General features: G+C 38.9%; 1 protein-coding gene across 1 annotated transcript in view; it reads left to right on the top strand.

The window, feature by feature from the left end:
• The window catches only part of EPHX4 (epoxide hydrolase 4), a 17,152-nt gene extending 931 nt beyond the window's left edge, over nt 1–16,221 (top strand). Inside the window, exons 2-7 of the mRNA XM_017729921.1 lie at nt 2,725–2,810; nt 6,248–6,405; nt 8,428–8,556; nt 10,602–10,705; nt 11,649–11,797; nt 15,290–16,221. Coding sequence (XP_017585410.1) covers nt 2,779–2,810; nt 6,248–6,405; nt 8,428–8,556; nt 10,602–10,705; nt 11,649–11,797; nt 15,290–15,524 — 807 coding nt within the window. The 5' untranslated portion in view covers nt 2,725–2,778 and the 3' untranslated portion in view covers nt 15,525–16,221. The remainder of the gene's footprint in view (nt 1–2,724; nt 2,811–6,247; nt 6,406–8,427; nt 8,557–10,601; nt 10,706–11,648; nt 11,798–15,289) is intronic.
• Nucleotides 16,222–17,192: the final 971 nt, after the last annotated feature.

Below are 17,192 nucleotides of genomic sequence, written 5' to 3'. Positions count from 1 at the left end.
TGCGCCGCCTGCCGGCCGTGCTGTACGGGGTGCGCTGTGCATGGCACCCCTGCCGGGCTGCCCTGCTGCGTGGGCTGCGCTGTGCATGGCACCCCTGCCTGCCCTGCTGCGTGGGCTGCGCTGTGCATGGCACCCCTGCCTGCCCTGCTGTACGGGGTGCGCTGTGCAGAGCACCCCTGCCTGCCCAGCTGTGCTGTGCGTGGGCTGCACTCTGCATGTCAGCCCTGCCTGTCCTGCCGTGCGTGCTCGCACAGCTGCGCGCATCCAGCGCCTGCCCGCACTGCCCGGGAAGCGGTGCCGTGCCCAGCCCGGCTGCGGGGCCTCAGGCCGGGAGGACGCGGCGCCCGGCCGGCCCGGGTGCGGAGCCCTGGGTGGGTGTTGAGGGGTTCGTCGGCCCCGGGTCTCCCGCAATCCACCGCTCCCTGTACCGCCTCTGCTCTCTCTGGTATTTACTGTTTGCCCAGTTGCACCCGGGAGCTCGTTTCGTGCATCACTGTTTGAGAGAAAACGTAGAGTAAGAAGCTAATTGCTGACCTCAGGTTGTTCAGTTTAAGCCACCAAACAATTTCTGTACTTATCTCAGGTCTCTACCTGTGATTTACTCCTTTACCAAATGCTCTAAATGAAGTTGGTATTAGCTAGGTTTCTTTTGCAGTTATAGGTGAGCAGAGAATGCACAGCAAGTTTTGTCAAGTGCTATTTTTCATAAAATAAGCACAAAGATATCTGTTCCCAGGGTTCTGTGCAGATGGTTTCATGCCAGGCAGTACTAATATAAATTACTGAGCCTCAGTTTGTCATGATTTGCTTGTTTTCTTTTGCTAACATCATTAGGAGGCATGTGTGGGCTTTTTCACTCATATGACATGTTCTTTTTTCCTGTAGCACGAAGCAGTACATGAACAGGCTGCTGGGGAAGTGAGAGGGGTATGACAGCAATAGAAGAGCATTTGGGGGCAAATCGAATCGCTGTCAATATCACAGTCGATCACTCATTTCAGGAAATAAGAAACTCTTGCTGTTGGATAACAGCAGGCTAATGGATTACTTTCCAAACACATACATCCTACAAATCCATTCAGATTTCAATAAAGCAAACAGTCAGTGTTAGAAAAGGTGGTAACATCCTATGTCTGTTCTGGGGGGTGGATAAAAGGGAACAGCAGCAACTGAAAAAGTCCAGGATGGGCTTAGTTTGGGCCATGTGATATTTAAACTGCTGCTGTACAAGTGACGATTGAATTTTCATGAGTAAAGGGGAGGTCCCAAGAGGACACTGACTGAAAGAAGCAACATGGAGGAGGGCTTACCCCCTACTCACCAAATGAGAAACTGTGGAAGGAGACTGAGAAAATTCTACATTTTAAAATATAAAAGGATCAAAGGCAGAGGGATCTGGAGAATTATACAGGTGAGGTAATAGCCCCAAAATTTACTAGGAATTTACTTTTACCTCTAGGGACTTCAAGTTCGTTGGCATCCCAGAGGTGAAATACAGTGTGATTAGGGGCAAAACTGAGCAAAGTCCCTATTACATGCCGAGCAAGTATAAAAAAATCCAAATAGTTCTCTCTTCAGAGCCCTTTCAAGAATCAGAATGTAAGTTAATGGTTTTGTAGCTAGTTAGTGACTTACGAGTATCAAGATATCTCAGAGCATTTGAAACATCTTTGGCAAGAAAACCTTTTTTGTACGCTTTTGTGATCCTTGCCCTGGTATTAGCTCTTGATGTGCAGCAAAGGCATGGGTTTTTTCTTTCTTTTTTTGAAATAGCAGAGACAGTGCAGGCTTTGTAGGAGCTGTACAACCCTCCTTCCTGCAGTTTCTTTCACATGACTTCTAAACAGTATTTTTTGAGCTAAATCCCAACTTCTGTATCCACTTGTGCAGAATTCAGTAAAACGTCTAGGTCATAATCACAGTTTATTTAAATTCTACTGGATTTGACCTTGAGTCTGTGTAAGCTTGTGTACATCCATTCAATTCAATAGCATTTCAGTGTTCAGCTTCTGCAGTAAGTAACTTGTCTGCTTGTAATTCTCATAAGACCCATTTTCTTAAAAGATGAATCAGAAAAAGTGACTATTGACAAGGCAGAAAGAAGATTATAACATTGAAGCTTAATTTTCTGAAGTGAGTCTGAAACCTAGAACAGTAAAAACTACTTGCTTTCTAGTTACTTAATTTTGATTGCTTTTGGTTGTTAAGAATCCACATGGTCCTTTATCGTGCCAGAATGCAATGTGATGGTTTTAAATAGTTGCATAATCTTACCAGCTAACTGAAAGATTGAAAGTGCATTTAAAGTATACTGCCTTTTAAAATCTTTCTGTAAAGCACATGACTGGTGTCTGTGTGAAAGCAATGTTCTTGCTTTGACAATAACCTGCATTTCCCAGTGGCTGTGCCAGTGCTCTGTCAGAAGCGTTGGTGTGCTCAGGGCTGGACTGGCACACAGGCACACAGCCTGGCAAGTAGTAGGGATGCTCCTTCCTGGAAGAAGCTATGGTGTCCAGAGTGTGGGATACTCAGCATTGCCAGTGTGTAGCAGATACCTGATCTCAGAAGTGCAGAAGGCTTCAGCTTCAAAACTGATAATCTGATATTTTTAGGTGCAATATATTGTTTCTTAAAATACGGTCTGAAACCATCATCACTGTCAAATCCCGAAATAGCAGTTCTATGGAGCAATAAAAACACACTCCTTTTTCTCTTTTTTTTAAGGATTCAGGGTTACGATTCCACTATGTGGCTGCTGGAGAAAGGGGCAAACCACTCATGCTGCTGCTTCATGGCTTTCCAGAATTCTGGTAAAACTCCCTTCACGATTTTCTATTATAAAAGAGGCTGCATATGATACCCCAGGGTAAACATCTCTGCTTAAATATCCCGTGTGATCCCTTATATGTATTTATGAGCACTAACTAATGGCATGAAGTTTTAGTAGGCAATGAACCACTGAAATGTTTTTTTCAGCTGCAGCATCCACAAAAAAATTCCTTCAGACTAATACAAACCAACCATCTTTTTTGTACTGCCAATCCATTTTCCTTAGGTATGTATCCTTTCCTGCAAACTTTGTGAAGGAACTGCTAGTTTTGAACAAATTTTCTGTGTGGATAGTAACTTGTACTATATGGCTAAACTTATGAATTATAGCAGAGGGTGTTACACTAAGGATCCATTATATGTTAAGTGTAATATGGATTGCTCCATTTATTAAAAATACTATACATTAATTTTTAACTGGGGGAGGGAAAGAACTGTGAGTTCTATAGGCTATTGTGCAGCCTAATTTCAGAATGCTACTCTGGGAAAAAGCTTCTATTATTAGTTCATCACGAGATGAATGATGAATCAAACCCAATCCTAAATGTTTGTTTATAACAATGAAAAGCAGTTATGTGTCCAATGATTTAATTAAATTGCTCAGGCTGTCATTGTCAGGTTTAACTAGTGAAGCGTGGCTTACAGAACCTGCATGGAAAAAACAGTAAGGGAATATGGGAAGTACAAATGCCAGGAATTCAGCAAGGTAAATGATCCTTTTCCTTTCCAAACTCAGCTAAGGGGCTAGAGGCCACTGTTGGAACTGTGATCTTTCAATCTGTACTCAGGTCATACCATGCTGAACTCATCCAGGTAGAAAAGAGGTCAGTTCTCTTCCCCTAGCAATTTCCCCTAGGTACTAACACCCTTCAGGGTGAAGGGGCAGAATCACATTTATGTTAAGTTAAATTTATGTTTAAGTTAAAGAAGTACATTGTTCTAATAATAAATTACTATCTAAAATTATTAAAGCTGTAAATTTTGATTGAAAGGACAGATGGGGCAGTGCATATTCTATTCAAACATTATGCATATCTTGCATAAAGCATATTCTAACACAGTCAGGCAGTGAGACTACAGCTGATTTCCCCTACAGGGGGAAGAGTATTGGCGAAATTAGCATTTCATATACATATTCTACTGAAATCAGGTATATTATTTTTAAAAAGGAGAAAGTCATTCTTACAGTTTAGAATATCGAGTCATGCTACAAGTGACAGCTAATATATTGTAAAGTCTGACCATTCAAAAGGGTGAATAAAAAACCTGTTACATAGGTCACTGGGACCACCAATAGCATCATTTTTCTATCGCTGTTTTTAAAAATAATACTACATGCTAATAGTCTGTAAACCAGTCACATGACCGATTCTCATGTTGGGTTGTTCATTCAATCAGTGAAGACTTTTTCATTCAGGAATAGTGATTGTTCTGAGAGCACAAGGTAAAATAACCACAATTTAAGAGAGATGTAAAGCAGCATCAAATCTGTATTGTTTGTCTAGGAAAATAAAAAGGATATGATCCACAATTCCAGTTCTTAATTTTAGCAAATCCTCTGCTTTCAAATGTCTCAAGGTTATAAATGGGACAAATACAACCAGACAATAGACCACTAAGAGTGATAAAGAATGTCTGAAGATGAAAGATCACTAAAGAATATCATGCACCAGAGCCAATAAGTGTTTTAGATGCATAAGAACTTGAAAACCAATATATTGTGGAAGGTCAATAATAAAATACTTTAAATTGGACATAATGTGTTGAGGCAGCTGAGTACTTATAAGTTGTGTGTGAGCGGCTACATTTTATACAACTTGCCTTTTAGAAAGAATGTGATCAGAAAGTCTCAAAATAGATTCAACCTTATGAACATGGAGGCATTAATAACATTTCCAAATTCTGCTTGCAAAGCAGTTGCCCAATAGTTACATATCATATGGGGTAAAAGGGTTTCTTTGAATATAAAACCTACCCATTTGATAGGTCAGACATTTGGAGACTGATGGGCTGTTGTGAAAACAGAGGATGAGAATAGCTTGTAGACATTTTCTGAAAACAAAAATAGTTGATTTATTTATTTATGGGCCTGGTTCTTTCTTCTTACTGAAGTATATAGAATAGCTGCAACAGTTACCATGGCAAATTCAGCTTCCAAGTCATTATATAATGCCTTTAAAAAATTCATTCCTGGGGATCGCAGCTAAACCTTGTCTGAGCATTATATGGCACTGAAATGAAAATGTTCTGACTGTTTCGTTCATATGAATACAGATTCGTATGACTGAGTGTTCCTGTAACATTATTTAAGTTCAAAGTCCCTAACAGGCTGGAGACAAAGGTAAAGTGGAAGAGCCCATGGTCTGATATAGACACTGTTTGGATTAAGGTAGAATTCTGTGCATCACTCTTACAACCACCAATGATCCAAATGTTATATATCCTTTCTGTGAAACTGTTGAAACAAGCAGAAGTAAAAGCTAGATCCTAGCACAGAGGGATCATGTTTTTCATGTATCTTTCTATTACAATGTAAGATAAGGCCTTGTCTGTCTTGGTACTGGCTATTCTGAAATAGATTTGGTTTCAATAACAGCTGAAGGGCAGGTAGTTCTTGCAGGGTAAGACCCACCATTTTATTTTTATTTTTGCTTCATAACACACATCTAGTCACTGCATACTGTTACAGAGTGAGGAATAGCCCAGGCCTTTGCCCGAGTTCTTGATTTTGTATGTCTTTTGATGTATGTAATGTTATGACTCTTTTCCATAGAAACACAAGGAAGAAATACTTTGTCTGGTAGCCACACATTGAGAGAGCTTGCTCAGCAACAGTTCTGGTACAGAGACACAGATGAAAGTGTACCCAGGATAAATCCTATAAACTTCACCAAGATCATTTGTTATTAGCTGAATTTCTTTCTTTGGTTTATTTAGTGTATGAATTATCTGACGTTCTTTTTCTGAATAGAGTAAAAAAATGAACCACGCTTTAGGGCATGTGTCCCTGCTCCATCAAAACATGGCTGTGAGGGAGAAGAGAAAGCTTTTCAGACCTTACTTTTTGATACTACTATGGCTCCAAGGATGAAACAGAATAATCCTCCCAGTGGTTTGGTTTATGTCTGCTTCCTTTGCAGCAAAGGGACTGTGCCAGACTCCAGGAATTGAAAAACCCTGGCTCTGGCCATGCCCCACTTCTGGCAGCTGCACTTTGTTATTGGGGAATTCAAGAAGGGAGCACAAAACTACTGCAGCCACAAAGGGTCATCAGCACAGCACAGAAAGGAAAAATAATCTAATTGCAAACAAAGCCATGCTAGTTTACCCTCAAATATTTGGGTGCAAAAGCATTGAGTACATTTTTGGTATCATACTGCTTGACCTTGTAACTTCAACTTTTTTTCCCCTTTGTTAGGTATTCTTGGCGCCATCAATTGCGGGAATTTAAAAGTGAATATCGAGTGGTGGCCCTGGATTTGAGAGGTTATGGAGAAACAGATGCTCCTCCTCACAAAGAAAATTACAAGTTAGATTGCCTGATAGCAGACATAAAGGATATTTTGGAATCTCTAGGTGCGTTAGTAGAAGAAAAACCTACTTGACTCATAAATGACTTGATTTTCTAGGAAAAAAACCCCATAAATATCTAGCATTGGGTTTTTTAAAAATATATACGCATTACAGAGGTGTATAGCTATAAATCTAAGGACACTAATATTTGTGGACTATTATAAATGAAAAAGGGTTGTTTTCTAATTACAATTTGTATGTCAGTATAAGCAATATGTAAAGATGATTTTTCTGTCATGAGTTTTTTAAAAAAATCATATGTGCTGTAAAATCCAGCAGTACAAGTGTATGGTCTTTTTACCTAAGAAGTCTTTCTTCCCAACCACTTGTACTTAGTGCATAATATTCTGAGTTAGAGTCTTAAAGCACTTGCAGATGAAAGAATTTATATCAGATGACATTCTTCTTGCACAAAGAAGACATAATAAATATTGTGGGCTATACAGAGATGATGAGAGTACATCTGCTGTATTTAAAAAAAAAAAAGCCCTCCGAAAATACTACTGCACAATAGTCAGTTCTCAAGAGCCAAATCACTCTGTCTTACACAACAGTGAGAGCAGAAGGGAGAATGAGGGACATGCTGCTCTCTGTGGCAAATACAGTGTAAAGGTCTAGAGCTGAAGTGCAAAATTCACCCCTCCAGTTCAGTTTGAAGTGTCCCTGTTTGGGTGATAAATTGTAACCCCTGGTGAAGGATATTTCCCTTCCACACCAAGAGCAACGCAAGGGATTAGATTGTCATTCTCTGAATCATTTTAATTCCCTGGATACTCTAGCAATAGTAAAACAACTTACTTCATTTCATATGAAGAAATAATAAAGCAGTGATTCACGTTCTGAGATCTGAATTTAGGATTTGCTTTACTTGTGGTGTTTAAGTATTGGCAAAAGATTGGGCAGGCAGTCCTCACACAGTGTTGACACTTTCCAGCCTTTGCTGGTTGTGTTAATCTCCATGGTAATGCCATGGTTATGCTTGAGAAGTGCTCTCAGCATAATTCAATTTCAGAGGGATTTAAAATTTTTTGGAAAAAGCACTTCAGAGGCTTGTTATCTTTGTTTGTCCTAATCCCAAGTTAAATTCTTTTGGAGGACTCAATTATATCAAAAGTGCTCCAAAAGATTTCTATCCAAGAGGGTTTATAAGGTTCTTTGACAACTGTGTCCAAACTCATGTCAGAATTCTAAACACCTTGGCTTTTATATGTTTCATTTGTAGTCTGTGTGCTCAACATTCCAATCCTCGATGAGGAGGGTGATGATATGACACTATAGTATGTTTTCCAGCAGTGGTTAAAGAAGGAATAGTAAAGATTTCAAAACATTTGGTCACTATCCTGCCCATGCCCCTTCTATTCCTGCTAAAATAATACCATTTTTATTGATGAAAGAATAAGTATGTGAATGTCCAGAGCTTAAAAAATTGCCAACAACACAGCTTATGGAGAAAAGCTACGGGCCTCCTAAGTATATAAATGGGAGTGTATATACATGCTATATATATATCGCTATTAAGTGTAATGCCCACTTTTTGCATCATGATGGCGTTGAGTGCTTAACCTCTGATATTCAGAGAAATTCATTAAGATTAATTTTGTTCTGGAGGTGCTCAGGAGATTGCTCAGTCTTTTTGTCTGCAGTTTCAAACTCTAAACTCCCTAAACATGGTAAGTGTACATGTGTTATAATGACTGCACATTGAAGTGTCTATCTGACCCTGCATTGGCCAAGATGTCCAGGGTGGTCGTCTGGATACTGAGTGACTTTAAGTTGACATGGAGGTAGTATAGGTAAAGTTTAATGAAGTCCAATTAAATAATTTTAAGTATTTGTAAATTTTTAAACTATAACAGTGCCCTATTTTTTCTGACCATTAGTAACGGAAGCAGTGCAGTATTAAAGTTACCTTAATAAATGTCCTGAACCAGCTATTTAGCCCAATAACGATTTTATTATATGTGATGATTTCTATGGATGCTAATGCCTTTGAAATAAAAGCATGTATCTGTGTTTATGTGGTAGGATATAACAAGTGTGTGTTGATTGGCCATGACTGGGGAGGAATGATCGCTTGGTTAGTGGCCATATGTTACCCTGAAATGGTGACTAAGCTGATTGTGGTTAATTTCCCTCATCCTTCTGTATTTACAGGTAAGTTTTACAGTAGCCTTTGTTAACCCAAAGTATCTGCATTTTGGTTATGATGGTGTTTACTTTGAGAACCAACAGCCTGCCCCTTTAGATGCTCAGTAGATGAGCTGCCAGTACTCTACGGCTCTCACTGTCTGGACTGTATTTTACGAAGCAGTAGGATATCGAGTATTTGACTTCTGGAAATAGATTTATTGTAGGAAGTGGGAATGCTTGCAAGAAAAGTTACCAATGTTTTTTTAATCCTTGAGGGTCCACAAACAATTTTCATACATATGAATCTGTTTTGTTTCACTTTATCAGGATAAAATTCCTGGAGAGGGGTGTATATTGTATTACACTTTGGTAAAGGCTGCACTGCATTATTAAATCTTCATAAACCTGCCTTTGTATAAATATTAATCAGACATTAGAATTAAATCCTGATTGAGGTGACAAGTGACAGTTTATGATCTGGTACAATATTCATTGGAAGAAGACAGTCTTTCCAGACTACTTACTAGATGCTCAGGAATGTACTAGTACTGTGCTGAAACAAGAAATTGTTTCACAGTTTATTGTGTGATAGAGTTGAGTTTGTCTACAACTCAGAATTACAAAACATTTCATAGGAATTATATCAACATTCAGTAATGAAAATGAAAGTACTATGTCACTACTTTTAATTTTTTCAGTTGCTGGCTTTACCCTATCTCCATTTAAAAAGTTACCCCATTTCCCCAGAAATAGCTAAGAATATTCGGTGCAGCTTTAATTTTTATTTCAATTGAATGTAAATCTGACCTTACACCACCATGGGATCAGAACCATCCACATTTGTTGTTCTCACAGTGTTCTTGGGCGCTTTTCTAAGATACTAAAGAACATCTGCCAAGTAGTTAATCCACACTTACCCTTGGAGAGGTGTGTTCGCCACACAAGCAAGCAGGAGTTTTCACTGAGAGCAGGAGCAAGGCTGTAGAGAAGACAATTGTATTTTATTATAGTATTTGTTTGTATATTTGTTGAACTAAAAAATCTGTTCTGTAGCTTGATAAATTCTCCCTACATCAAATTTATTCTACTGTGGATTGAAAGAAAATACAGAGTTTATAAATAGTACAGAAAACTAATGTGATCAGTGCTGACAATGGTCCATCAGGAAAAATATAATGGGTAATGCAATTTAAGAATGTATAAGATAGGAAAGTTTAGAAGATAGCTAACACTTCAATTTATATTAGCTTAAAACTCATTTTTATTCACTGTCAGAATTAATATTTCAGAGATACGTCCTGTGTTGGGAATGCAGTTTTACATTCCTGAATTTGCACCTGTAAAGGATAATTTCTAGAATTCCTAGCACCTGCACACATTGTGTGCTTGCTTTGAGGGAGTTAGGTATTTGAATGTCCATGTTGGCTCTTGAAACTCATTGGAGACACAGATCTACAATTTTTAAAAAAGAGTCAGTGCAAATTTGTTATAGATATAATTTTCTTTTGCTATATATGCTCCTATGTCTTTAAAGATGACTGTAAAAATCTTTTAAAAATGACTCTATGTAACCTTGATTACAGTTCTTGAAATTGCCAAGAAGGTGCTGTTAGAAAAATTCTATACTTCTATGAACAGGAGTGATGCAGTCTTTAGAATGTCAGTGGATCATCATCTACAGATTTATGTGCATCACATCATTGATGAGAGAAATACCTATTTATGCCTTTTACTCCATATCTGGGAAAAAATGCTTTGGACTAGCTACACAAATAGTTCTCTAGGTGAAAACCTACCATGCAATTAAACTCTCCAGTGTTGCTGTCCTCACCTAATCTCTGGCAAACTTTTGTTTTACTGGCTGTTTGTACTAACATTTGTAAAAGAAGTATGTTCTAATGGCGACATCATATATTTACTCCTGAAACAATAATCATCTTTTGTCACACAGCATACTTTAATGTAATATTTTTAAAACATTCCTTTAAGTTTAAAAAATAGTAATATTAATAGTGATTTTGTTTGAGCCATCAGTTTTCATTTTTAATTCATGGACATTTTTGTTTCAGAATACATTCTACGACATCCATCACAATTGATTAAATCTGGTTACTACTTCTTTTTCCAAATGCCATGGTTTCCTGAATTCATGTTTACACTAAATGATTTCAAGGTGAGCAAAATGAATGCTCTTGTTTATATATGTAACTGTGAGTAATGGAAGAATTGCCACCTACATTGATCCCTTCTGATGTAGTTACAATTACTGAAAAAAATACAGAGCTTCCTGATTTTTCTTCTTAAGCTTTATATAAAGCAGGATACAAGTACTTAAGAGTCTCTGAGATTAACTCTTACTTCTGCATTTCTGGGAGGTGCTGAGGGACAGACTTTTAACCTCCAGCACTGCAGTGCATCATTCCACCTAGAGAGTCAGCTGGTTTTACTTGTGCCCATATCAGTGGGACATCATTGGTGCCTGGGGAATCCCTGCTGCCTTGTCTGAAGCTCCTGTGTGCAGTGGGACATCCTCTTATCTCTCAGCGTCTGCCACAGGGCAGGCAGTGTGGGAGTCTGGGCATCACATTCAGCCAGGTGGTTAATTCTGCCTGAGAAGCCGAGGCCAATACCTTGTATAACCTTAAATATAATTACAAGCCGATAGAAGAGGACAAAGCAGCTGCAGGATACACCCTCCTACACACCAACAGCCCCCATGCACAGCTCCCGGTGCTGCACACACAGGGCACGGCCAGCTGGGAGGTCATGAATCATCCTCCCTCCTGCCCTGTCACCTGCTGGGGTCCATCCCAAAAAAAAAAGTATGTGCCTGCACTTGCCTTGCCTGTCACAGGTGGCAGGTGAGGATGCAGTAACTTGGTAATACTGGTATTTCTCTATACTTGATAATTCTGAAATAAGTTATACTCAAGATGTTTACCTTGTGCTTTACACGTAGCTCTCTAAAAACCCATTTGAACCATTCATTATACTTTGAACATAAATAGATTTATAAATATGCATAAACTGATTTTAGAAAGATGTGTCCTGTTGAAGGAGAGAAATCACATTTTCTAGCTATCTGACATAATAGCTTTTTCTTCTTGCTTTTATAGGTTCTGAAAAGTTTATTTACCAGCCAGGCCACTGGAATTGGAAGGAAAGGCTGCAGATTAACTGCAGAAGATATTGAAGCTTATCTCTATGTCTTTTCACAACCTGGAGCATTAACAGGACCCATTAACCATTACAGAACTATTTTCAGGTCAGTATAATATTCCCAAACGAAGGAAAATACTCTAGAGAGTCCCCTGGAGCTCAAAAGTGTTACTGCGGCTCCTCTCCTGCCGCTGAAACAGAGAGGGAAAACCCCAGGTGTGTCCTGAAGCCAGGAATGGGCTTCACTAGGTCGGCCACAGGCCCGGTACAGCAGTGAGAGGCCAGGTGTGTTCTGTGAGGTGTCCACACAAAATGGCAGAACAAGCAGAGTGCACATAAGGAAAATCTTTGTTTCAAAATCTAGTAAAGCAAAGACCCTTCCTCATGCACAGCCCCTGTGGCAATCCCAAAAATCCACCTCTAAATAATACTTTAAAAATTAACATCATTTAATTGTTTGCATTACAATTCATACCAAGTTATGATAATATCTATCAAGAGCTTATTGTTACATAATACTATTAGATGACCTGGCATCCAAGTATGTTACCCTCACTTGTAACTTTACAAAACCGTATCTGACGCAATTTTATTGTGTTTCAGCTATTCATGTTTTTCAGAAAGGTGGGAGAGGTTTTTTTATAACTAATACTAACACTAACCTAACTTGGTTTGGGTTTGGGGTTTTTTTGTTCCTTTATTGGTCTTAGCAGACTCACTTCATAGAATAAAACAGAGATAGCATCATAATAGGAAATATTTTTGCAAGATGAATATTTATTTTCTCAAACAGTTTTCTAATGGTTTTAACCTTCCTGAAAGGAGTTGGCTTGGCCTTAGAGACTGACACCCATTTTTAATCTACCAAAAACAGGGCCAGAAGGTCTTAACTCTGCATGTATTCTACTTATAGCACTAACTTGAAGGACTGTATCAAGAAGAGTGGCATTGAACTTGTTTTTCCTTTACTGTCTCCAGTCTTCAGCAGTGATAAATGTCCTGCATGCTTCTCTAACACAAGACCAGCTTCCCAATATCCTTTAAAATGACAATTCCCTTCCTTCCCTAAACTCAGGCAGTAGATATTTGAAGTCTATTACCTTTCCATTTTCCATGGTCCAAATTTACTGCCACTTCTATTGTTCTTTCTGTGCCATCCATGCTGTCACTATCAAGAGAGCAATCAGCAGGGAAAATACTGTGAGGAAAGCAGGGATCTGAGCTAGGATCTGATCTGTCTTGTACAAGCTGAGACAGAACTGGAAGAAGAAAGCAGAAAGCTAACCCCAAGCATGGCTGACAATGGGGAATAAATGAGATGGCTGTGCTGGTAACAGTACAGTGATTTAAAGCTATGCAGAGAGCAGTCAATGACATCAGCTGGGATGTCCAAGGGTGCCGGGGCTGCGTGGCTGCCCAGCGGCTCCCTGGCGCTGCAGCTGCTCAGGGCAGGGCTAATGAGGTGCTGCAGAGGCGTGAGCGCCCCGAGCCCTGCTCGTTCCATTGGCCACAGCACCTCGCATCACTGCGTGTGCACATTAGCCAGATGCTCCTCTGACAGCAGCAGTGATGTGTCTGTGATAGCTGAATTGCTCTGGGAGTGACATGAGACAAATGAAAGAGTTGTGAATGTTTAAACAATTGTGTCAGGCCTTTTCAGACTCAAAAAGAAAGCGTAGTATCAGTTATAAGTCAGAAAGTATCTTCACTTTAAACAATTCCTCTGTGTGTTTTGTGTGTTTTGTGTGTTTGTTTGTGCCTTGTTTGCTTTATTCTTCTAATGAAAGTACACCTGTACTGAATTCAGAGAACCTTGTTTATGTGCTATCAGCCCCAATGCAGCAGGCTTTGGGCTGGAAAGAAAAGATCAGTCATTCAATTCTTGCCACCAGTTCTGATGGTCACACCTTATGGGATGGGAATTGTGAAATGTGAAAACTGGATTGCAATTTTTCCTTTCTCTCATCTAAGTCATTAAGCAGCACTTGGATGCTAATGACTTGTATTCACCATAACTCCCAGTGAGCTGATACTGGTGACCTACATGTTAAAGGTTTCCAACGCATTACTATCCACTTGGAGTTTCATTCTTCAGAGCCTGATTTTTCTGGAATGTTATTTCCAAAGAGATGACTGAAATAACCTACTTCCATCCATCACCAACACATCTTTTCCTACATAGCACATTGGTCATTCCCATCACTATACATTAAATACAAACACTTTGAGAAAAAATCCATAAAGTTTTTCTATCATGCTGGGTTAGGAAAGATAGGTAAGAAGCTGGAACTTGAATTTCTTCTGATACGCTATTTGTTTAGAAATGGGATCAGTTCTCTTATAACAGTTCAGAAGTACTTCGCTGTTTACAGAGAAGCTGTATAACAATGCTGTATGAATGTCTGAGTGTTTTTCAAAAACTTCAATAATGGAACTTCCCTTTCTAAATGTGAAATCTGTGCATTAATCATTATTAAAGGTGATTTCTAGAAATTTCAGGCATGATATCATTTCCTCTATTCCAGACTGAACAGAAATAAAGTGTAGTTCACAGGCAATGAAAAGTGACCAAAAAAGCCTGTAAAAAGCCTGATAGAGTTTACTTAAGTGAGGCTACAAATCTTGCAAGGCACAAAACAGTAAACTCTACAGTAGTGAAAACACACACATGTTAATAGTGAGAGATCCAAGATACTGGATTAAAAGATAAAGAGATTAGTCTAAATGCACTGAATCAGATCACCGATTATCAGTTTTTTAAATTGGTACTACGAGTAAGATGTGGTTCAGTGGGTGACGTCAGGTTGTTTGCAAAATGAGATTTAAATCCACTGGTAAAAAAGGCCATTTCAAGAATTTTTGTAATTCCTCAATCAAAATGAAATTATTATCTAAAGTGATCTTTTATTAACATTTATTGACTTCTCATGTAAGTAGAGAGGCAGAATGTCTTCAGTCTCGATTTCTTTGTCTTATTTTAAACTAAGACGTCATCTGCTTTGTCTTCCCTTTTTACAGAGCAGAGTCTCTTAACTAACTGCTAAGTTTAAAACTAGTACTTACATATATCATAAGAGTTTATTCAGGAAATCTTTTTTATACATTACTGGTTTAAAACAATCCTGTTTTTGCATTAATATAATAAAGATTTGTATCTGATCAGATGGAATCTGTTTTGAATTGTCATAGCTAGTCTGTCACTGTATGTGGCTAAAAGTAAGGAATTCAAGCTTAGATAAATATTTTAGCATCTTTGAAATGTGCTGGAATAAATTCTGATGGGTTAATGCTGAAAAGTCTTTCATTCTAGATCCTTATATCTTTCATAATGTCTGTAGTATGAGGTAATATTTATAAAATACTCAATTTTAAATAATTGTATTAAGAAAAAATAATTAATTTTTACTGAAAGTTTAAGTAGGTCATTTTGGTAGAACTTGGAGTCACAGTGGTTTTTTGGTATTGTAGAAGATACTGTGGAACCTAGAAAGTTTACAATGAGATTCACTGCATTGATTTCAAAAGCTGTGTTGACTGAAATGTCTTGGTGATTTTTTTATTAAAATAAGACCTAACTAAGTGTGTTTTATTTTCAAAGCTGCCTACCTCTGCAGCACCATGAAGTCATCATGCCAACCCTGCTGTTATGGGGAGAAAGAGATGCATTTATGGAAGTTGAGATGGCAGAAATTACAAGGATTTATGTTAAAAATCATTTCAGATTAACTATTTTGTCAGAAGCCAGTCATTGGCTCCAGCAGGATCAACCTGATATAGTGAACAAGTTGATATGGACCTTTCTTAAGGAAGAGATAAAAAGAAAAAGAGAATGACTGTTTGTACATGTTTTAAGGGGTCTAAATAAAAGCTCTTCAGATTTAAAACCTAATTGTTATCAGGGCCATATTTCCAGCCTGCCTTCTATTTTGAGCTCTGTTAGAGAAAAGTGTTTTCATTGTACTGTACATTTGGACACTAATCGTACTAAAAGAAGTGAGTATGAGAATATATGATACCAACATTGGTTTTACCTGTATACTTGTATTTTGCACATAAAAACACCTGCCTTAAAATACATATGTATTTGTACAGAAAGAAAATCATAGACAGTTGCTTGGTTTTGTTTTCTCCCTTGCTTTACAGTTTTAATGTGTGGTGCCTTTTACAAATTTGTAATGAAAAAATAGAGTGGTGCCATGCTAAAGAAAGTCACAAGTTTTCATTCTAGATTTGCCTGAATTTTTTTAATGTATTTTACCATTAAACAGTAATTAACTCTTTTTATCTATATTTTAGCATACTGAATGATTGAAAATTTTCTGGGTACGTTTCTAGTCTTCAAGTGAATAATGATCCGTATCTTGTTGTATTGTTGAATGCAGCTGCTATGTGCAATGTGTTTTTCTTTCTTGACTAAAAAATGGGAAACCTGTACACTCCACATGTCTGAACAAGAACAATGGAAAATTAAGATATAACGTATCAAATCCACCTCTGTCTAATAAAATGCAACTTACACGACTCCCTTTACTTCATCTCACTTCCTATGGAGAGATTTCTTGCTGAAGCTAAGAACTGGGTTTGAATAGCTGAAGTGTCTGGTCCGGTATTCATCCTGGACACTCATGCTATGATTGTTGTAGTTTCTAGAAAATAATGCCTCATTGCTGGCATTATCCTTTCTATGTCAGCAGCTACTGTTCTTGTCTCCAAGAACTGCTGCCAAGTTCCTGTGTTTATTGGAGGAAGAGACAGTGTTTATAGACACAAAGGGTAGAATTAACTTGCGTGTGATGGCAGAAAACTGTGTGCTAACTACAAAGGGAAAAGAAGCAAAAATACGAGACCACAGAATAGGTGAATCACCTGTCTGTCAGGTTTCCAAAGCCTCCGTGTCCACCTGCAAGATAAGCACAGTGCCCTGGAATCAAAGATGAACAAGAACCCATTGGGGGAGGCATCAGGGCCAGGTAAGCCTGAACCAACTGTCCGCACCAGAGCAGGACAGAGCTGAAAGATACTGGGAGTCCCAACACATCCCACACTGCCGTGTGTGTCGTCTCTTTTGAGCCACTGTGTCCCACACAGGTACTTGGTGCAGTCCCTGCTCAGTGTAACCCTCGCAGGGAAGGACCAAGCGGTGCTGTCTGCCCAGGGTTAGCTCGTGGCTGGAGACCTGCTCTCGTCCCCTTCTCCAAATCCCAAAAGAGTCTCCTCAGGATCATGACAACGGTGTTGCACTTGCCTCTTTCCATCCACCACTGGGACCTGCCTTTCAAGCATCTTTCCCTGAATACTTTCAGTACTTTATCAGCTAAAATGGTTATGTGCTTCTCTTACTTACACTATGAAGCTGGAAATGCTCTCCCTTGTCTCAGAAGGTGGCATAGAGAGACTCCTATCACCTGTGTAGCGGTTTTGCTTTGGCTCGACAGCCAGTGCTGGGGGGCACGGATTTTTCTGCAGAGCACTGGCGGCGGGGAAGCGTGGGCCCCCCCCCC

Source organism: Corvus brachyrhynchos, unplaced genomic scaffold (genome assembly GCF_000691975.1).
Source record: "Corvus brachyrhynchos isolate BGI_N302 unplaced genomic scaffold, ASM69197v1 scaffold101, whole genome shotgun sequence".
In the NCBI taxonomy this organism is placed as follows: Eukaryota; Metazoa; Chordata; class Aves; order Passeriformes; family Corvidae; genus Corvus; species Corvus brachyrhynchos.
Note: the sequence above shows the minus strand (reverse complement) of the source record. Positions and strands in the feature narration are given on the sequence as shown.